The 22,642-nt window shown below is 37.8% G+C and overlaps 1 protein-coding gene across 9 annotated transcripts in view; it reads left to right on the top strand.

Annotated features, from left to right (window-relative positions):
• Positions 1-22,642, top strand: part of OCIAD1 (OCIA domain containing 1) — a 50,482-nt gene that overhangs the window by 511 nt on the left and 27,329 nt on the right. For 2 of the 9 annotated variants that reach the window (XR_007151587.1, XM_047856249.1), the window contains exons 2-7: positions 915-978; positions 1,382-1,462; positions 10,476-10,529; positions 17,828-17,875; positions 18,860-18,995; positions 20,015-20,190. Coding sequence is in view for 6 of the 9 variants with exons in the window: in XM_047856249.1 (XP_047712205.1) it covers positions 921-978; positions 1,382-1,462; positions 10,476-10,529; positions 17,828-17,875; positions 18,860-18,995; positions 20,015-20,190 (553 nt within the window). In the remaining 3 variants the exon portion in view is untranslated. Of the gene's footprint in view, positions 1-72; positions 136-914; positions 979-1,381; positions 1,463-10,475; positions 10,530-17,827; positions 17,876-18,859; positions 18,996-20,014; positions 20,806-22,642 lie in introns of those variants that run through there. The other 7 variants (XM_047856246.1, XM_047856247.1, XR_007151588.1 and 4 more) reach the window with 6 other exon arrangements.

The raw sequence follows: 22,642 nt of genomic DNA, 5'->3' as shown, positions 1-22,642 counted from the left end.
GTCTCTAGGGTTTCTAGGTGGTATGCAGTTACAGGAAATCAGGTTTCACTTTTAACTTAATTGTTGTTGCAGGATGGAAGTAGTCTGTTTAGCAGACTTCATGTATCCTTTTTTTCCTAGCCAAGGGATTGACATGTAGGTTTACTGAGTGAGTGAAATATGCAAGGGCCTCAGTTGCTATCCTAATCGTAATGCCATTTCCCATTTTTATGTAAATGGTTTTTAAGATGGAATAATCATCCTGTGTGAGCACTTTATCAAATACGCAGTTATCGAATCTGTTTGTCTTTTAAGTCTTGAGGCATGGGTTAAAAAAAAAAAACCAGTAAATAAAAATAATATATGTTCTTGAAATGTTTGCCCAGGGAGCGAGAAAAGTTTGGAGAATACAGAATTTTCTGTTAGCTTTTAACCCTACGGAGAAGGGTGTGACGTCTTTGTTATTCAGTTTTTGTGGAGTAGTGCCTTGTGGGAGAGGTTGTATCTTCCCCGATGATTATTTCATTTTTTAAAAATGGAATCCCAGAAATGACTTTTGAGATTTTTTTCCTCTTCTATGTCTGGAAGGTTTAAAACATAGGATAATGTGAAATAACCAGATTCAGGAGGAAAAATGTGTCTTTTATCGATATCCTTTTATATCTTAATTTGAGGTAATCTGTTGATAAATATTTATAAAGGCCCTATTGTTCTTTTTTCAATTCAGGGACCTAAGATGAATAATCAGTTCCAAATTAGTTAATAGGTCTGTGACTTTTTTATTTAGGTGACTATTTTTATTACATAAGTACTTCAGATGTAGTAGTGTTTAGTAAATATTTGTTTCTTGATTGCCATGTAGACTAGTGATTTTACTATCTTAATTTATTTTGGTATATCTCATCATTTCTAATACTTAACTGTTTTTGATGCAGGAAAAAATGAATGGGAGGGCTGATTTTCGAGAGCCGAATGCAGAAGTTCCAAGACCAATTCCCCGTAATTATCAATATTAAATGTTTGTATTTAGAAGCACTTTCCATGCAGAAAAGCTCCCTGCCTTGAATAATAGCAACTGGACTGGCTGCTTGAGGATGTGACCACTGCAGTCACACACACTTGGTTGAATGATGTGTTGCCATTTGAAGTTCTTAATAATTTGAACAGTGGTTCCATATTTTCATTTTGCACTGGACCACCACATTATGTAGCTAGTCCTGATGAGTAGATAATAGCACTAACTCCTGTTTGAAGGCAAAGTTTGTTAAAAGTTTACAAGCCAGTTGTTTCATTATTTCGTTTAAAAAAAAGAGTGTTTTGTTAATGTCCAGACTAAATTAAATTTTTAGGCTTAGCTTTTCCATGAGCACTTTAACGTTTGCCAATTTTCCTTGGTACAAAGACATAGGGGCTGATTACATTCCAACCGAGGAAGAAAGAAGAGTCTTCGCAGAGTGCAATGATGAAAGCTTCTGGTTCAGATGTAAGTTAACTTTTCTAATCAATAAAATGTGACCTTTTTTAAAAAAAAAAAAACACCTTTTTTATAATGTTTGTTTTTGAGAGAGAGAGCGAGCGTGCACACAATCAAGTGGGGGAAGAACAGAGAGAGAGGGAGACACAGAATCCAAAGCAGGCTCCAGGCTCCAAGAGGTCAGCACAGAGCCTGACATGGGGCTCAAACTCACAAACCGTCAGATCATGACCTGAGCTGAACTTGGATGCTTAACTGACTGAGCCACCCAGGCGCCCCATGACCTTTTTTTTAATGTTTGTTTGAGAGAGAATGCGTGTGCACACACGAGTGTAGGGGGCAGAGAGAGAGAGAGAGAGAGAGAGAGAGAGAGAGAATTCCAAGCCCTTCTGTGCTGCCAGTGTAGAGCCAGGCGCTGGGCTCAATCTCATGAACCTGGAACCGAAATCAAGAGTTGGACACTTAACCAACTGAGCCACCTGGGCGACCCCAAAATTTGACTTTTAGTACCTGAAATTATTTTGACTTCATATGGAAAAAAATGGCGTGCTTTTGGTATGGTATGATTATTGCTAAAAGAGGTTGATTAAGGAAAATGAATTGTGTATGTTTAAAGTAATAATGTTTAGAAAGTTTATTCAAAACTATGAGTTAATTCTGTTGGTGACAATAATAGCTAGCATTTACTGAGTGTGCATGGATTATATAAAAACAACCCAGTAAGATTGATAACTATTACCCTCACCTTACAGATGAAGAAATTAAGATTTAGAGATGTTAAATGAATTACCCAGTGTTACACAGCTGATCAGTTGTTATGTCTGGACTTGAAGCCAGGTCTGTCTGAGACAGAAGCTTGGGATTTTAACTCTTAAGATTCCTAATTTACATGATAAAACCTAGTCAGTTTCCACTTTATTATTCTGAAATGCTGTCACACTACTAGCGGATTTTTGACTAGAGACCTTATCCATGAGGATTTTGTTTTTTAAATACAGGGATTATACGGGGCGCCTGGGTGGCTCAGTCCGTTGGGTGGCGACTTTGGCTCAGGTCATGATGTCATGGTTTGTAGGTTCGAGCCCCGTGTCGGGCTCTGTGCTGACAGCTCAGAGCCTGGAGCCTGCTTCCGATTCTGTCTCCCTCCCTCTCTGCCCCTCCCCTACTTCAGTACTCTCTCTTTCTGTCTCTCTCTCTTTCTCAAATACAAACATTTCAAATAATAATAAATAAATAAATAAATACAGGGATTATGTTGAAAGCAACAAAACAGAGTCTTACTTTGGAACAGAATCCTAGAGTTGCTTCATCTGGTCACTGAAGTCCTTTCAGATAAAGTAATTCTACCAAAAAAGTAGAAGGGAATTTTAGAAAAAGGGAGGTAACTTAAATAATTAAAGAAGATGTATATTTTCACCAGTTGGCCTGGCATTTAAATTTTATGAGACCTAGTCTTTGTCCTAAAGTAGTTTTTGTTGTAATTGAGACAATGATAGCACATGAAACACTTAGGGAAAGATTAAGTACATGATGACTGTAGGAATTTTAAAAAGGGATGAATTAATTGGAGTTGATTTAACTAAAAAAGGCCTTAGTAAACAAATGAGTCTTAACAACTAATAGGACTTGAGGTAAATGAAGAAGAATGTTGGGGGAACATTTAGATGAAAGGAATAGTGAACAAAGGCAGAGTCTACAATAACTTGGTCTCTATTGGAGACTTGAGGTTGAACTGATTGGAATAGAGATCTTTTGCCGGGGATAGAAAATGAACATAATACCAGGAAGTTAAAGATTGGGTTCATTATATTCTTTCGGTTTTAGGGCCAAGGGGTTGGTTTGTAAGTTTTTTTAAATTATTTTTTAATTTAATTTATGTTTTTAGTTTACATCCAAGTTAGTTAGCATATAGTGCAACAATGATTTCAGGAGCAGGTTCCTTAATGCCCCTTACCCATTTAGCCCATCCCCCTCCCACAACCCCTCCAGTAACCCTCTGTTTGTTCTCTATATTTAAGAGTCATCTTATGTTTTGTTCCCCTCCCTGTTTTTATATTATTTTTGCTTCTCTTCCCTTATGTTCATCTGGTTTGTAAATTTTTAAAAGGAAGATTAGGTACCAGGGTTGCAGGACAGGTTAGAAGGATAAGTTGTACTTTGTGAAATCTGTTACGAGCTTTTGAAATTGTATCAGACGTACGGTCAGTGAGGAGATGTCATTGATTGTGGTGTCGTTTCGACTAGGGCAGGTGGGATGGCATTGGAAGATTTTTTTAAGTTTATTTATTTATTTTGAGAGAGAGAGAGGGAGAATCCCAAGCAGTCTGCACTGTCAGCTTGGAGCCTGATGTGGGGCTCGAACTCCCAAACTGTGAGATCATGACAAGTCGAAATCAGTAGTTGATGACCAAGCCACCCAGGTGCCCCCTGGAAGATTTTTTTTTTTTTTTTTTTTTAATTTATTTTTTTTTTTTATAAATTTTTTTTTTTCAACGTTTTAATTTTATTTTTGGGACAGAGAGAGACAGAGCATGAACGGGGGAGGGGCAGAGAGAGAGGGAGACACAGAATCGGAAACAGGCTCCAGGCTCTGAGCCATCAGCCCAGAGCCCGACGCGGGGCTCGAACTCATGGACTGTGAGATCGTGACCTGGCTGAAGTCGGACGCTTAACCGACTGCGCCACCCAGGCGCCCCTGGAAGATTTTTTTTAAAGGATACATAACATAGTTTTTAAACAAACTGACAATAGGGTGTATTAACTTCAGATGTCCAAATTAGGAGACCAACTAATGATGGCATTACTGATTAAAAAGTAGTTTGAGAGAGTTCCTGTTGGAAGGAGGAAACATTTAGTTGCACTTTGATTTCCTGCTGTAACATTTGATTGTGGAAGATCTGTAAGCAACTAGAGAGAAGCAAAGGAGTATGTGAGAAATTAGGGTTTGAGGTGTGTTATATTAGCGAATTCAAGGAATTAAGTATAGAAATAAAAGAGTAAAACTGATAATAGTACCTGTCATGTAGTTAATATGTAGGAATGGTAGAATACATGATCAATTTGGGTAGTACCCATGGGTAAGGGAACAAGTGGTGGTAAAAGAATTAACAAAGACCAAGAAGATAATAGGAGCTCTCATAATCTTGTGCCTTTTGTCTTCAGTCTAATATTCAGAGACTTACAGAGCTTTCAAGCTAGAAAGAACCTGAGTAAGAATTAGATGATGATGCATCTGCAGATGAGAAGAATTGTTTTAGATTCATTGTCATCATGGATCAAAGACTTGTAAAAGGTTTTCACAGCTCATAGTTTGGGAATAATTTCTCTGGGAACATAATTGTACTCTGGCAACATATATTTTATCTTTGTAGATTGCATAGAGTAGATAAAGTGATCTGTTTTCAAGTCTGTTGTTGACACAGAATTAAGGAAAAGACCAGTCTGGTACATGGGGGTTTGAGATCATTGTAATGTTAGGCTCATGGCCACGTGGCTACTACGGTGCCTAGATAGATTTCTGGATGATAAATTCATGTTCCTGTACAAGCTTAACATTCTAAATAGCTCTGACAGCATTATGCTGAAAGTATTGAAGAACAGTGATCAATAGGCAGAGTACTCATATATGCCTGGCTGTTAAAAGTAGGGCATGTAGTGTATGAATAATAGAAGCCTCAGTAATTAATTCTGTGTATTAAAACAGATTAATCACAGGGTGCCTGGCCAGCTCTGTTGGTAGATAGAACATGTGACTCTTGATCTCAGGGTTTTGAGTTTGAGCCCCATGTTGGGTGTAGAGACTACTTAAAAATAAAATCTTAAAAAAAAAAACCCAGTAATCACAAGTTAGAAAGCATGTAATAAGGAGAGGCTAAAACCCAGCTCGTTAGTTATATACCATATATGAGTTACTGGGAAATTACTGAATAATTTATATGAGTACATTAATAATGATTATTTTTAAAACAGAGATAGGCTAGGTGTTGCATATTGTAATAACATCAAATATAGAAAACAGAACCTTGGCTGTAGCCACAGATGATAGGCAATTCAGTGTACAATTACCAGGAGAACTAACAGTCATGCATCAGGGAGTTTTGTACATTAACATTTGTATGTTCATATAAGGACGTGTGTGTTTAACATATGTTAAATATGCAATATGTGATGTTGTTAACATATAAATGAATTCATGGAATCCATGTTACTTTGGGGAGTATCATTTTATGTCCAGTGATTTTTTTTTTTAATTTTTTTTTTTTTTCAACGTTTATTTATTTTTGGGACAGAGAGAGACAGAGCATGAACGGGGGAGGGGCAGAGAGAGAGGGAGACACAGAATCGGAAACAGGCTCCAGGCTCTGAGCCATCAGCCCAGAGCCTGATGCGGGGCTCGAACTCACGGACCGCGAGATCGTGACCTGGCTGAAGTCGGACGCTTAACCGACTGCGCCACCCAGGCGCCCCGTCCAGTGATTTTTAAAAAAAGGTGTGATGAAAATAGGAATGGGTAGAAAAAGTACTTACTAAGGTAATTTTTACATAATTTTTAGATCAATTAAATATATTCATCTTGGTTTAAAATTAGATTTGGTCTAGGGGTCATTTTAAAGTATAGCTGTGAAGGGATCTTACTTCTAGTTGCTTGACATTGTGGCCCTATGCACTAACAAAAAAATGGCTATACCCCTGCCCAAATATACAGGTAATGAAAGAATATACATAAGAGGGTCAGTTTAGTGTGTATTACATGTTACAGTAGTTCTAAGTCTCTATTATTAAAAAGATGTATGAATTCATACTGGTTTTATGCATCATTTATGGATTTTGTGGATCATATACATGTGTTCTACTGGTTTTTTAATGAAACAGTATAGTGAATGATGAGTATAGACTTTGGTCCCTTGTCTGGATCCAAATCCCAGCCCCATCACTTATTTATTAGCTATGAGATTTTGGGCAAGTACCTGATGCCTGTATGCCTCAGTTTCCTTATCTGTGAAATGGGGATAACAACTCATTTCATGGGATTATTATGGGGATTAATTCAATTTATTTTGTAGGTGTTTTCTTTATTAAATGGTTAATGCTACTGTGATTAATGAAATAAAAGGTTCAGTTGGGTACTATTATGAATTTAGCGTGGCATTTTGCTATTGTAAGAAGAGAATAGTTTAAGGAATTTTAGGAGTCCTTGTATTGGATATGGTTGGGACTGTGGTCATAATGCAAAATAGCTTTCAGTCAGCAGTATTATTCATTTGCCAAAAGAAACAGATTATTATTATTTTTTAATGTTTAATTTTGAGAGAGAAAGCGTGTGTACAAGGGAGGGTCAGAGAGAAAGGGGGACAGAGGATCCGAAGCTGGCTCTGTGCTGACGGCAGCTGATAGCAGTAAGCCTGATGTGAGGCTCCAGCTTACAAACCTTGTGAGTTCATGACCTGAGCCAGTCAGGTGCCACTTGACACAATAGAGCAAATAGAGTAAATAGAGTTGCGGGAGTTGAGGGAACCATAGCCCGAGGGCCAGATCTTGAAATAGGAGTCATGTACCGCAGTGGAATAAGGCCATGGACCAGGGAGCCAAGAGACTTGGGTTTTAGTTTCAGCTCTACCACAAACTACCTGTGTTGCTTTGGGCACATGACTTACTCTTTCTGAGTATCCCTTTACTCCAGTTAAAGACTAGAAATCTCTGAAGTCTGTTTCAGTTTACTGTTCCCTTTTACTCTGATAGAATACGTGAATTAGACCTTAATTTTTTTTTTTAATTTTTTGAATTATTTTTGAGAGAGAGAGAGAGAGACACTGAGCGTGAGTGGGGGAGGGGCAGAGAGCGTGAGACAGAGTCCAAAGCAGGCTCCAGGCTCTGAGCTGTCAGCACAGAGCCCAATGTGGGGCTCAAATTTGTGAACCACAATATCATGACCTGGGCCAAAGTCGGACGCTCAACCAACTGAGCCCCCTAGGTGCCCCTCTTTTTTTTTTTTTTTTTTTTTAAGTTTATTTATTTTGAGAGAGGGAGAGTGTGAGTTTGCACTAGCAGGGGAGGGACAGAGAGAGAGGGAGAGAGAATCCCAAGCAGCTTCCAAGCTGCCAGTGCAGAGCCCAACATGGGGCTTGATCTCACCAATGATGTGAAATCGAGTCAGACTCTTAACCCACTGAGCCACACAGGCGCTCCAGAGAGACCTTAGTTCTAAACTGTTATCCTTTATAACATTAAAAGGAGTTAAGAGATTTATGCAAAGACATAGTGGTGAATGGCAAAACTAGTACTAGAATCTTTTGTTTTTGTTTTTTTTTAATGTTTATTTAGTTTTGAGAGAGACAGAGCACAAGACGGGGAGGGGCAGAGAGAGAATGAGACACAGAATCCTAAGCAGGCTCCAGGCTCTGAGCTGTCAGCACAGAGTCCATCGTGGGGCTTGAACTCACAAAGTGTGGGATCATGACCTGAACCGAAGTTGGACGCTTAGCCGACTAAGCCACCCAGGCCCCCCAGTACTAGAATCTTCTTAACCAAACTTACTCTTTGCATTATACCATGTTGGCCTAAGGACAGTGAAATGGGGATAGCATTGTCCTTTGTAGAGACGGCCAACTGACTCAACACTTTTTATTCTTGTATGATTCTTGAATCCTTCATGTTGCAATTCTTGAATCAAGCTGAAGGAAAAGAATGATTACAAATTGTACTGATGCTATAATTAAAACGGACTTATCTTTCACAAAACTTTAAATGAAAATACCTGAAGGTATTTTAATGAATCTTAAAGCATTTTTCTAGCAAAGGTGAAATCCATTTGTAAGTAGTAGACTAGGGATTCAAACCTTAGGGTTACTGCAGATTGTTTCTGATGGCAAAGCTAATGCCCTCTTCTAACTTTATGGATTTTAATCATGCAATCTCTAATAATTTGAACATCTTAATTACCTTAGTTCTTAAATTGTTCATGTATTCTAGATCAGAGTTGAACAAACCATAGCCTAAAAGGGCCAAATCTGTTTTTGTATGGCTCTGGGCTGAGAATAGTTTTTATGTGTTTAGTTTTAAATAGTTGAAAAAAAGAAAAGAATATTTTGTTACATGTGAAAATTACATGAAATTTATGTTTTTGCATTCATAAATAATGTTTTAGTGGACTACATCTGTGTTCATTTGTTTAGTATTGTTTTGGTGCTTTTGCTTTAAAAGTTGAGTAGATGGGACAGAGAGACCTGGGGCCCACAAAACCTAAAATATTTGCCTCTAGCTCTTTACAGAATGTTTCCCAGCCCCTGGTCTGGAACTGTGTTGTTCAAGGTAGCAGCCACATGTAGCTATTTAAATTTAAAATAACAGAAAGGATACAAGGCAAAATCAACAAAAGGAAAGGAATATGGGGTGAACTCCAGAGGAGACCAGGGGTACCAGGGCAAGGCTTCCAAGGCTCCTCTGATAGTGGAGTCACACACTAAAGGGCATGTAAGTTTTTCCAGCTAGGAGTTGGGATAACACGAATAAAGTGTTACCTGTCGAGGAATCTCAATAGACTCAGTGTCTGGGGTTTTTACTGGGGGCTGGTCACATACACACACCCTCAGTCTAGAAGGTACCAAAATTCCAGAGTCTCCTAAGGAAAGCAAGTGTATTTGCATTAGCAGTTTAGGTGCAGTGAGCCAGTTACCATTCAGGTAAAGTTTTAGATCACTCACAGGGAACTGTTTACCAGTTAGATTCCCATGTATCAGCCAAGAACCTTATAAGGAGGTCTTCTTAAGAGTATCAGTCTCAGGGCGCCTGGGTGGCTCCCGTTGGTTAAGTGTCCGACTGCTCACGTCATGATCTCGAGGTTCATGAGTTCCAGCCCCACATGTGGCTCTGTGCTGACCACTTGGAGCCTGGAGCCTGCTTCAGTTTCTATGTCTCCCTTTCTTTCTGCCCCTCCCCAGCTCACACTGTCACTCTCTCAAAAATCAATAAAACATAAAAAACATTTTTTTAATAAATACATAAATGAAAAAGAATAGTCTCAGGGTTCCTATTTTAAACCTTTTCCGCACACTAACTGGAAAACATGGATACAGGCTATTCCCATCATCACAGAAAATTCTGTTGGGTACTGCTGGTGTTGAAAACAGTGATTTTTAAATTATGAGCTCCTTTGAGATTCTAATGGAGAGCTTTGGATTTTTCAGCCTGGATTCATATGCGTGTATATACATATATACTTTTTTTTTTAATGTAGTTGACACTAATATTTTGTAATATATAATATTTCATGTAGTTTTAAGGAATTCACTGGTTTAGAAGAAAAATCTATGCTTGTTCTTGCCTCAGCCACAGTATAATTGTAGACAAATAACATTTTGTGTTTTGGTTCATGCAGCGTACTTTAGAACTTGAAAGATTGAGGTCTGGTATGAGAGACAGACTATTAGAATCTGGAACCTGCCATTGAAGTAGCTGTATGGCCTTGAGCAAATTACTTAACATCGCTAAGCTTCAGTTTCCATATCTTTAAAAGGTGGTAATAAAAAGTACTGTACGTTACAGAGATAGTGAAAAGTAAGTGAGAAAATGTACGTAAGGTGCTTAGCATGGTCCGTGGAGTTGAGTAATTATTCAGTAGTGGCTCTTATTTGTAATAATACTTCTTGCCTCTTGTTAATGTATTCCTTCTTACCGAATGCAGAGTTTTTAGTCGCTATTTACTGTGTTGTCTTAATTGATACTAATGAATGGTTCTTTTAAAGCCGGATCTAGATGGTTCTTGAATTAGGTTCTTTTAAAGCCAAATCTAGATGGTTCTTGAATTATATTGTTTAATGTTTTGTAATATTTTCTTAAACTTAAAATGTTTCTTTTATGTTTTTATTGACTGTATAATACAACTTTTAAAAATGGAAAAATCTTTTTTTAAAGATCTTAATTGTGCAACATACTTCCTAGATGGTTTTAGTGATACACATTTTTTCAAATGAACTCGGACAAAATCTGTTTCGTTGATGTTGACAAGTTCTTTTTTCTCTTCTAGCTGTGCCTTTGGCTGCAACAAGTATGTTGATTACTCAAGGATTAATTAGTAAAGGTAAATATTTAAACTTCGAATTTACTTAGCATTTTGGATATCATCATGTTTTTTAAAATGTTATTTTCCTCATTTTTAGATAAAGTGTAATGTATTAAACATGATCACTGATACACTTCTCAGTAGAGTTATGTCTCTGTGGACCCACAGACTCAGATGTCTTGATTTGAAAATTTGATGTCTTCCTTTGCTGTAGCAACATTAACAATCTACAAGAGCAAAAAGTAACTAAAAACCTGAAGAAGGTTTGCAAACAGCTAGAGAGACAAACCTGGTCTGGGAATGGCCATCGACATCACTGTCACCTAGGATCTTGTTAGAAATGCAAATTCAGGGGCGCCTGGGTGGCTCAGTCGGTTGAGTGTCCAACTTTAGCTCAGGTCATGATCTTGCAGTCTGTGAGTTTGAGCCCCGCATTGGGCTGTGTGCTGACAGCTCAGAGCCTGGAGCCTGCTTCAGATTCTCTGTCTCCCTCTGCCTCTACCCCTGCCCTGCTTGTGCTCTGTCTCTCTCTCTCAAAAAATAAACATAAAAAAAAATTTTTTTTAAAGAAATGCAAGTTCATGGGCCCTATCCCAGACCTCCTTAATCAGAGTCTCAAGGTAGGGCCCAGGTATCTGTGTTTTAACAAACTTCAGGTGACTCTTCTACACTGTCTTAAAGATCAGTGGCTCCCTAGCTCCTTGAACCAGAGCTTTGTCTTATAGTATGGAGAGGTGGGGGGACACTTTGTGTCCCAGATTCTCTTGGCGTGAATATTATGGTGCATTCATGCGTGGGTATTGAGTGTAATTTTTAAGTCTTTCAGTATCCACATGTTAAAATTAGATGGTTATTACATTTATTTTGTGAACTATATATCCTTGGAATGAGGTGTCCCAGAACAGGGTAGAAACTCTTGGAGCTTTTGAGCCTCGGTAGAGTAGGAGACTGGAGAGCTTGAAGGTTAAGGCAGAAGTGGTAGTGGTTAGGAGAATCGGATTGTACTTCCTCATTTAGACAGACCTTCTAGCTTTAACAATAAAATCTCACCCCTGCTGTTTCGTTTGTTTGTTTTTGTTTGCACCTGCTTGGCTTGGTATATGTGCTGCTGAAGCCAACACCCTGCTTGACTTAGAAATGCCTTGCTCCTACACGTAACTACACATAACTAATCCTACACATAACTAATGATACAGCTAACTGAAGCAGAAATTCCCTTGTTTTAGTTGCAGATATTTCATGATAGAACTGCTTCTGGATATGGTGAATCCCACTGAAACTGTTAGAACCTGTAACTTAGGAGGCACATTTTTCTTACAGCTAAAATCTTCCTGGATTCTTAGACACCATTTGGTGATTCATTATTTGACTTGTCATCAGTGGCAGTTTGTGCCTCTGTGGTTTCATTTGCAAAAGTCATACCATAATCAAGAGTATTGTTCCCAGAATCTGCCTCTGTAATTGTCCTTAATGTCTGAGCCTGGAGCCTTACAGTAGAATTCCATTATCCATTTTTTAGAAAGATTGAATTGCTGAAAATGATTTAACTTAGTTTATGGAATCATGTTTATTATATAATATGTGTAATAACTGTCAGTTTGTTGTTACTCTTAGGGTTTTGATAATTTGGAATAAAAAAAAATAAAAAACAACATTGAATGATATATTACTCAGGTAACTTTCCCAGGATTAAGACGTTTTATTATTGTTGTATTAAAGATTTGTTTTGGGTGCAGTATTCTAATAAAAAAGTCAGTCTCAAAGAAAGAGATTGGAGGGTGCCCGGGTGGCTCAGTCGATTGAGTGCCCAACTTCCACTCCATTCATGATCTCACAGTTCATGAGTTCGAGCCCCATGTTGGGCTCTCTGCTGTCAGCACAGAGTTTGCCTCAGATCCCCATCTCCCTGTCTCTCTGCACCTCCCCTGCTTGCACTCGCTCTCTCTCAAAAATAAATAAGCATTAATAAATAAATTATTTAAAAGAAAAGAAAGAAATTGGAAAAGACTTTAGGAAGAGAATCCAAAATCCATCAAGACATTTTGCATTTAATCAAAATACCTAACGTTTTGTATATGCTTTCATCCACAGTGTCATACTCCACGTAGTCTTAGCTGCTCCATCACTACTCAGTCTCTTTCTATGAAAACATTTAAACATGTCCAGGTCTGTTTTAACGTGAGAACACGAAAAAGAAAAACCTTTCCGGGGCGCCTGGGTGGCGCAGTCGGTTAAGCGTCCGACTTCAGCCAGGTCACGATCTCGCGGTCCGTGAGTTCGAGCCCCACGTCAGGCTCTGGGCTGATGGCTCAGAGCCTGGAGCCAGTTTCCAATTCTGTCTCCCTCTCTCTCTGCCCCTCCCCCGTTCATGCTCTGTCTCTCTCTGTCCCAAAAATAAATAAACGTTGAAAAAAAAAATTAAAAAAAAAAAAAAAAAAGAAAAACCTTTCCTCCTGTCCCTTTCCAACTCTTCCCAGCTGTCTCGCATTTGAAGCCAGACTTCATGAAGGAGCACTTCACTTTTAACTTCTTTTAACCCATTGCAAACCCATGTGTCAAAAAATTCTGCATATGTTCCAACATTTACCAAAACTTTTAAGTTTATTTATTTTGGAAGAGAGAGAATCCCAAGCAGCCTCCATGCTGTCAGCACAGAGCCCAGCGTGGGGCCCAGTCCAAGAGCTGAGAGATCATGACCTGAGCCAAAATCAAGAGTTGGACACTTAACCGACCAAGCCACCCAGGTGCCCCTGACATTTACCAAAACTTTGAACCGTTACCAATACAACCTCCTTGTTACTTAAATTCCATGGGCAGTTTCTGTTCTTGTTGATTATAGGACTTTAACCAGTCTTTGAAACATTCTCTCCCCTAGGCTTCTATGACAGCATATTCTGATTTTTCTCCTGCCTGTGGCACCTCCTCCATTTTTTCATGGTTTTTGGGTGTCTGATCTATACTATACACTGTTTTTAGTAGCTAGCACTAAAAGACCAAAATCTATGACCTGTTGGTACTTAATATTCTAGTGTGGGTTTTCATCCTCCACCTGTGTTCTTCAGAATTCTGCTTTGACTTTCAGTCTTCAGTCCGTATATACACTGTTAACCCGGTAATAACTGGGCTTCAGAGACCATGTATTGCTCTAAATCCCCATGATTATCCCTAGCCTAGACACCTGCTCCAGAACCATATTCTGCGTATCTTTACATGGATGGACCGCCTCACAGGTTCCTCACACTGACATATTGCATCCCAAACTGAGTTCATTTCCGCCCTCCCCCCCCCCCGAAAACCAGTTTCTCTATTTTCTCCATGTCTGAATGGTATCACTCTTCAGGACACTGAGACATTATCCTTAACTTCTACCCCTTATTTGCCTTGTGGAATAAATGTCCATTCTAGTCCAGCTCTTAAATATCTTTGTGAACTGTTCACCTCCATCTGCATAGCCGCTATAATTAATGCCACCATCTGTTGTCAAGAGTGTTGAATTAACCTTCGACAAGTCTATTTGCCTCTATTCCTGCTACTTCCCTTTAGGAAACAGACTGTCTTTTGCATTGACCACTGGGCACGGTGCATGTAGTAGATACTCAGATATTTGAGTGGATAAATAAGACCACGCTGTATTGCCTTCATTGTCTCTCTAGACTGTAAAAACTCTGTGAGGTGGTAAAGAGAGCATCTTGTTCCTTGTTCTGTTCCTACTTCCTAGTACATAGTGTCTGTTGTAAGCGGTATGTAACTATTTGGTGACAGAATGAAGGAACAACTCTTTTGTATGAAAGTGGGTATTGTTACCATCTTCCTTTTTCTCCTTATCTCACTTGTGTAACTGAGGCTGATAGCATAATTTAGTTCTGTTTTTATACTTTGTATATGTGAAATTATACAAGTAAGTACTCTTTTGTACACTTTTTTTCAGTGTTATGAGATTCGTTCAGTGGTATATCGGAACTGGCTTATACCACCTCCAGAGAGCTGGTTGTTAAATTTTTAAGAACTTGGCAAGCCAATTTTTAAACTATTGATAGCTGACATTGGTCATGGTGCAAGTATTTATTCCACGGCAGCTGATCATTACAAATCAGGACTGGTTATTTGGAGAGCTGGTTTTCCAGCACATCGCTAGATTCACCCACATTGTTGCATGTAATTGTAGATTATATATTCTTGTTGCCATGTAGTTTTCTGCTGTGTAAATACACCACAGCAGCTTATCCATCTTGTACAGTGGCAGTTGGGTAGTTCACAGTTTTGACTATTACAAATAGTTCTCTTATGAATACAGACAGCATCTTTTGGTAGACATTTTGCTGGGTCGTAGATTATGTATATATTTAGCTTTGGTAGATAACTGCCAAACTTTCTAGATTGTTTAGACCTATTTACACTCTCACGCCAATTTATTAGTAGAGTTTTATTTGTGTCACATTACCACCAACACTTCCTATTTCCAGAATTCTGGCCATTGTGGTGAGTGAATAGTGATACTGATTGCATTGTGGTTTTAATTTGCATCTCTGATGACAAACGAAGTTGAGGACCTTTTCTTTTGTTTATAGCTCACTTGAATATATTCTTTTTTTGTGAAGTGTCTGTTCAAGTCTATTGTCCATTTTTCCATTGCGTTTTCTTTTTCTGTTGGTTTTATGAGAGTTCTCTGTATGTTCTGAAAGTGAGTCTTTTGTCAGATACATGTATTGTGATATTATTTTTTTCCCACTGATTAACTAGTTCTCAATATGATCGAGTCTAATTTATCATATTTTTTTATGATGAGGGTTTTTTGTGCTCTGAGATCTTTGGCTATTAAAAGGACATGAAGAGGGCCGCCTGGGTGGCTTGGCCGGTTAAGTGTCTGACTTTGGCTCAGGTCATGATCTCATGGTCCGTGAGTTCGAGCCCCGCGTCGGACTCTGTGCTGACAGCTCAGAGCCTGGAGCCTGTTTCAGATTCTGTGTCTCCCTCTCTCTCTGCTCCTCCCCTGTTCATGCTCTGTCTCTCTCTGTCTCAAAAATAAATAAACGTTAAAATAAATAAATAAATAAATAAATAAATAAATAAATAAATAAATAAATAAAAGGACATGAAGAATCTCTTATGCTTTTTTTCTATAAGCTTTATTTTTTTCCCACTTAAATTTTCAAGTATCTGGAATTGTTTTTGAATACAGGCATATCTTGTTTTATTGTGCTTTGCTTTATGGCACTTCACAGATTTTACACTCTTTACAAATCTCTAAGGTTTGTGGCAACCCTGCTCTGAACAAGTCTTAGCACCATTTTTTCAACACCATTTGCTCACTTTGTGTCTCTGACATTTTGGCAGTTCTCACAATATTTCAGATGTTCTCCTTATTGTATTTGTTGTAGTGATCTGTGATCAGTGATTACAACTCTAAAAGCTCAGACGATGGTTAGCATTTCTTAGCAATAAAGTATTTTATTTTTTAGACATAATGCTGTTGTACACTTAAGATTACAGGGGTGCCTGGGTGTCTCAGTTGGTTGAGTGTTTGACTTCAGGTCAGGTCATGATCTCTCGGTTTTTGAGTTCGAGCTCCGCGTTGGGCTGTGTGCTGACAGCCGAGAGCCTAGAGCCTGTTTCAGAGTCTGTGTCTCCCCCTCTTTCTGCCCTTCCCCCATACATGCTGTCTCTCTCAAAAATAAATAAAACATTAAAAAAAAGATTACAGTATAGCATAAATGTTTTTATATGCACTGGGAAACAAAAAAAAAAAATCATTTGACTTGCTTTTTTGCTTTTCTCGCTTTATCATGGTGCTCTTGAACTGAACCTTCAGTATTTCTGAGGTATGCCTATGTTGTATGAGGTGGGATCAAGGTACATTTTACCCCCTTATGTTTATGAAGGTGACTCGGCACCATATTTTGAAAGAACTGTCTTTTTCACTGCGTGCAGTGTTGCCTTTTTCATAAGTGACTATGTGTGGACCTGTTTCTGGACTCTCTTCTGGTTTTGGTCGGTTTATCTGTTCTTGCGCTTACGACAGTCTTAATTACTCTAGCTTTATCATAGATCTCGATATTTGTTGGTAGTCCGTTTTCCATTTTTTTGTTGTTTTTCAATATTGCCTTGTTGTATTTCCACATGATTTTTAGAATAAGGTTTTCAACTTCTGGGAACACTGTCTTTGATTTTTAATCGGGATTGCATTGAATTTATGGAGAATTGCCATATTTACAATATTTAGTCTTTCATTTCATGGACATGGTATGTTCCTCCCTGTAGCTTTCATTTCTGTCCGTAAGTTTTGTAGTTTGCAGGGTACAAATCTTTGAAATTTTCATTAGATTACTCCTGGATCTTTGATTGTTTTTGTATCTTTCAAAAAGTGTGGTTCGTTTGTTTGTCTTTAGTATATAGAAATGATACATATTTTTTTTGTGTATTGACTTTGTTTCAAGTCATCTTGCTAATAAATTCACCTGTGCTAATAGATTATAGAGTCATTTGGATTTCATTTTTCTCTTAATGTTGGATTTACTTGGTTTTCTCTCTCTTTTAAAAAAAGGTTTATTTAATTTTGAGAGCGAGAACTAGTGGGGGAGAGGCAGAGTGAGGAGACAGAATCCCAGGCAGGCTCTGTCTGCACTGTCAATGCAGAGCCAGATGCAGGGCTTGAACTCAAAAACTGAGATCCTGATCTGGGCTGAATGAGTCCAGCGCTTAACCGACTGAGCACCGAGGCGCTTTGGTTTTCTGTTTTAAGTAGTTATATCTTTTTTTTTTTTTTAAACGTTTATTTATTTTCGAGACAGAGAGAGACAGAGCATGAACGGGGGAGGGTCAGAGAGAGGGAGACACAGAATCTGAAACAGGCTCCAGGCTCTGTGCTGTCGATACAGAGCCGGACGCGGGGCTCGAACTCACGGACCGCGAGATCATGACCTGAGCCGAAGTCGGCCGCTTAACTGACTGAGCCACCCAGGCGCCCAGTAGTTATAGTCTTAGACCTCTCTGGGGTTATGGAGAGAGCTAATGTTGTCAGGTAGTATTTAAAGGTAGTCCATACTGATCTTTCCTTTTATCTTTGTGGGTTGCCCAAAGCTGCTGAGAAATAGATCTGTCTTTATACTGCAATTCCAAATTTATTATTTTGTCTCCCATTAGAAGAGATGAAGATTATGATTCACAGAAATAGTTTGCTTATTTGTGTCATTTTCTTACATTTAGCATAAACATTGGCATAAACCTTTTTATTTTAATAGAAAATGAAATATTCTAATTATGTAAATGTGTCTATCTCCAATAGTGTTACTCAGGAATATCTACCCTTTTATCTTCAGGAATCCTTTCAAGTCACCCCAGATATGGGTCCATCCCTAAACTTCTATGTAAGTATGAATAACCCTAGTTTTCCTTTCTAAGTAAAATAAGTAGTTTTTACCAAATGTTTTGTCTCATCTAACTCCTAGCCATTATTTGGTGTATTTGTTTTGACTAGTTTGTTTAAGCTTTTCATTAAACAGACTGACTACCTGGGCATTAAGAATCACAAGTTACTAATAGGAGGAATTTTTTTCTTTATAATATAATAAAACTATTCCTCTTAAGTGATGTGTAAGGAGACAGTATTTTAAAATAAATTCTCTTGGTTTATGAGGAAAGAACGTTGTCAAGTAGTGATGAACCAGAGTAAAGTGTCTTAAAATTAAGTCCAACTTTTAAAAATCTCTTTACATTTTAAAGCGTAAGCAAGCGTAATTTACTTACATACTATAGTATGGTTTATAGGAAAGAAGCTAATAAATTGCTTTAAAAAAGAGCACTTGTGGCTTTTCTATCAATCTTCCCAGGTTAGCCTCTCTTTTATATTGGAAATAAACACATAATGATGCAACACTAGCCATGTTTAGGTATCACTTCATAATTCATTATTTTAAGGGGTTTGTTGCACCTAATTTTAAAAACAGTCTTATGAAATTAGCAGGTCAAGTGGTAGCATTCCCATTTTACAGGAAAAGAAACGGCCTAAAATCCTTCTGATTAGGCTAGAACTCTGCTTTAATTCCACATTTCCGTTATACTTTTACCACGTCTTTCCTGTCTATATTAATAATTAGTAAAGTAAAATTTATATATCTTAAAGCAACTTTATTTTGGATTATTTTATTTTGTGAAAGTGAATTATATCTACAGACTCTGTTTGCTCTAAGGCTGATATAATGGTACTTGTACCATTATTTCGAGAAATCTCAGTCTTCCCGTACCAACGACCTCTATTCAGGCTCACATTTCTTAACAACTTTCCTTTTAGGAAAGATTTTTATCTAAAAGGACACATTGAGTCACATTTTTTGTTTGTTTTTACAAATAAGTTGCTTGTATCATGGGATATTTTGCTGGAAAGCTTTCTTACGTGAAAACTTGCCAAGAGAAGTTCAAGAATCTTGAGAATTCCCCTCTTGGAGAAGCTTTACGCTCAGGACAGGCACGGCGATCTTCACCATCTGGGTAGGCCAAACTCTGATTTTTATTAAAGGTTTTTAATTTTAGCTAAAAAAAATTGTAATTGGATATTGCCATAATTGAGGGCATGAAACATTGCCTAACCTGAAGGACCATTGGAAACTTGCCATTTTCCAGCAAGCTAAAACTATTTCTGTTTTACTTGGAGTAAAATTTGTCTGCTTTTGTTTTTATTTGTTTTTTTTAAATTTTATTTATTTATTTGAGTAAACTCTACACTCAACATGGGGCTTGAACTTATGACCCCAAGATCAAGAGTCTCATGGCTTTACCAACTAAGCCAGCCAGGCACCCCTACCTTTGTTTTAAATAGAGAGTTGCATCCTATTGGGAATGCTAATCCCAGAATAAAGGATTTTAATTTGGCAAACACTTTTGATTACTATATTTTGGACTTTTCTTTTGAATTCCCAAATTTCATCAGTCCCATCTCTTAATCCTTCTGTTGTTATGTATGTACATTCTCCAAATTTTTGTTTTAATTATGTTAGTATAAATAAATGAATCCTGTCCATCTGGATAGGTAGATCAATAATGTAATTAAGTAGATTTAATAGATAAATTGTTATAAATGATAAAGTCCATGAATGCTAGTAATCCTTACGTATCTGCCTTAGCTAAATAGTGTTTATGGCCTGCTAGCTATGGAAGTAACTTCCCAATTAATGTGGGAACTGGACATACTGGACATATTTCTGATTTGAAGTACTTTTTTTCTAAGAACTTTAAACACATTAAAAATGATCTCTGAAGCTTAGGGATTAGAATATTGACTAATGCACTTTTCTTCTATATTAAGAGTGACATTTTTAAGTTGTATAAATGGGTCAGAATCTATTTTTAAGGTTTTTGTGGTGGAGAGAAAGACTTCATTTTGCTATCATAAATGACCATGTTAAAATTACATGATTCCTTTAGAAAATAAGATAACTAGTTTTTATATGTTGACACACTTCTTAGGGTGTAGACAGTAACTTGTGTTTCTTATACAATATGAATTACAGGCACTATTCTCAGAAGTCAAAATATGACTCAAATGTGAGTGGTCATTCATCTTTTGTGACATCTCCAGCAGCAGACAACATAGAAAAAGACATGCTTCCTCATTATGAGCCAATTCCATTCAGTGCTTCTATGAATGAATCTACTCCCACTGGTATTACTGATCATATTGCCCAAGGTAGAAACTTCTCTTGAAATGAATTTCAACATTTTATGGTCCAACGTATGTATAAACTTTATTTGATCACCTTTTCTGCTGGATATCACCTGTATGTTCCACCACCACCCTAAACTCAGCATGTTTGTTGTGCATTTGTGTCTTCCTTCATTCTACGTTTTGTGACGTCCAGTAGATGTCAGGCACTCAGCTAGGTATGGAAGAAGTGTAGATGAATAAGACGTGGTCCTTGTCCCTGAGAAATTGTCTTAGACTGTTAGAAGATACAGAAATATAAGGAAAAATTACTAATGTGTCCCATTAATTGAAAATACTAACAAACTTTAGTGATCTAGCAAAGAAGAAGTGCTAAATTGGACCTCAGGGAGGCTTCAAAGAAGTTATACTTGTTAGGCTGGTCTTAAAGGCTTTCAGCTTTTTTGTCTATAATGTGAGAAAAATAATAATTACCTGCCTTACAGAACTGTTGTCAAGTGAGAAAATCCATGTGAAAATGCTTTGTGAAGTTTGTGTAAATACTAGCTTTGAAGATCACAGAATGTAAGTGAAACACCATCAACTTTGGATTAAGGCCTGGATTTGAATGATTGACATTGGCTAGCTATGTGACTTTAGGCAAGTAACTGATTTGTGATTCCTTCAGTTTCTTGATCTCCCGATGGAGATAATAACACCTCTCTTAAAGAGCTTTTGGAATCAGATGAAATAATCAGAGGTAATGCCTGGCAAGTAATGGGCTCTCAGCAGACATTCATTTCCTTCCTTCGTTCTTTCAATCTAGTTTGCAGTGAAGAGTAAAGAATGAGAAAGTACAGGTTTGCAATTCCTTATCTAAAATCCTAAAATCCAAAAAATTCTAACAACCACAAAGCTTTATTTTTAAAAATTTTTGTTATTTATTTATTTTTCTAACATGGGGCTTGAACTCTCGACCTTGAGATCAAGAGTAACATGTTCTATGAACTGAGCCAGTCAGGCGCCCCTACAAAGCTTTTTTAGTAATTAAACTGATGATAAAATCTGACTTAATTCATTTTAGACCCTGACCTACACTGACATAAATCTGTTTATAATCTTTATCTTAAATGTGATTTTCCTGCATTTTGTTGTAGAAATATAAATGTTTGTTTATGCATTGCTGCTTCAAATCACTGAATGGATGGATAGGAAGCAATATAAGGGCCATATACTATGACATTTTTCTAAAATCTGAGAAACTGAATTTTGAAAAGTTTCTGACTATGAAGGTTTGGATAAGAGATTGTGGATAGAACGTTCTTTGAAAACGCTTCCTTTGATGCAAATACCATAAGCCAGTAACTGTAAGGAACAAACAAGGTTAAAGGAACATTTGAGCTTTTGTTGTTTAAGCTGAGACAGATTTGGGTCCATGTTTTAAGTTAAAGGGAGAGAGGGGAAACAGTGGGAAGGGAGAAGTTGATTATAAGTCAAGGTTCCAGAGGTTGTAGAAGGGGTTCTAGGTAGGTCAGAATATAAAGTAGCCACTAAATACATGTAGCTATTAAATAAAATTAAATCAGAATGCAAATTCAATTCCTCAGTTGCTTTGTAAGCATTTCAGTTCAGTAGCCACACGTGCTAGTGGCTGCTTTGTTGGAATGTGCAGATACAGAACATTCTGATCATTTCAGAGAATTACATTGGCCAGCATTGCTTTAGAGCAGGATGGGGTGGGGGTGGTGAGTATTAATTAACCTTTCGGAAAAGAAGAGACAGGAGAGAACGGAAGTTACAGTAATTAAAGACATTCGTAAGTGGGTGGAAGTTGTCGAGAGCCTTGACTTTTTTTTTTTTTTTTTTTTCTTTCCTGAATGGTTGGAAACAAAGACCTCCCAATTAGAAAGGAAAGAAGGCTGGCAGATTAGGAGAGAGTGGTTAGTTATTATTGTATCTTCAGAGGCAGCTGTTCTATTTCTTACTGCATCTCTCATTTTGCCAGACTCTCAAGTCCGAATCCATTCTACTTGGATTCTAGCCGTGCATCACCTCTTCCTTTGTAATGATTTTCATCTTTCCTTCCATTTGCATTAGAAAATTCCATTCCACGTTACATAATTCCTTTTCCAAATAAAAGCAAACAGACAAAATGCCCTTTGGTATCTGCCTAAGGACTACAGCAAAGTCCATATTTCAGTGTATTTTATGTCCTCCAGAACAGCCATCTCTCCATCCACTGCTCTGCTTTCTCAGCCCCTTCTCTAAATCAGGATTGCCACTCTCCACTCTCCACTTCTCTCCACAGGGGCCAGTCGTGGCCTCCTCTGCTTTGCCCCAGGTGCTGTCCTTCCTTACCAGGACACTCCCCCCTTTTGTTTAAGTCCTGCCTGCCCTATTTCGTTCTGCTTTCTCTTACCAGAAATTGAGAATTATTAATCTTTCAAAGTAGAAAGCACTCCTTCGTAGCTGTAAGGAGACTTATCATAGGTAGTTT

The sequence above is a fragment of the Prionailurus viverrinus genome, chromosome B1 (genome assembly GCF_022837055.1).
Source record: "Prionailurus viverrinus isolate Anna chromosome B1, UM_Priviv_1.0, whole genome shotgun sequence".
NCBI lineage: Eukaryota > Metazoa > Chordata > Mammalia > Carnivora > Felidae > Prionailurus > Prionailurus viverrinus.
This window is presented reverse-complemented; position numbering and strand designations above follow the sequence as displayed.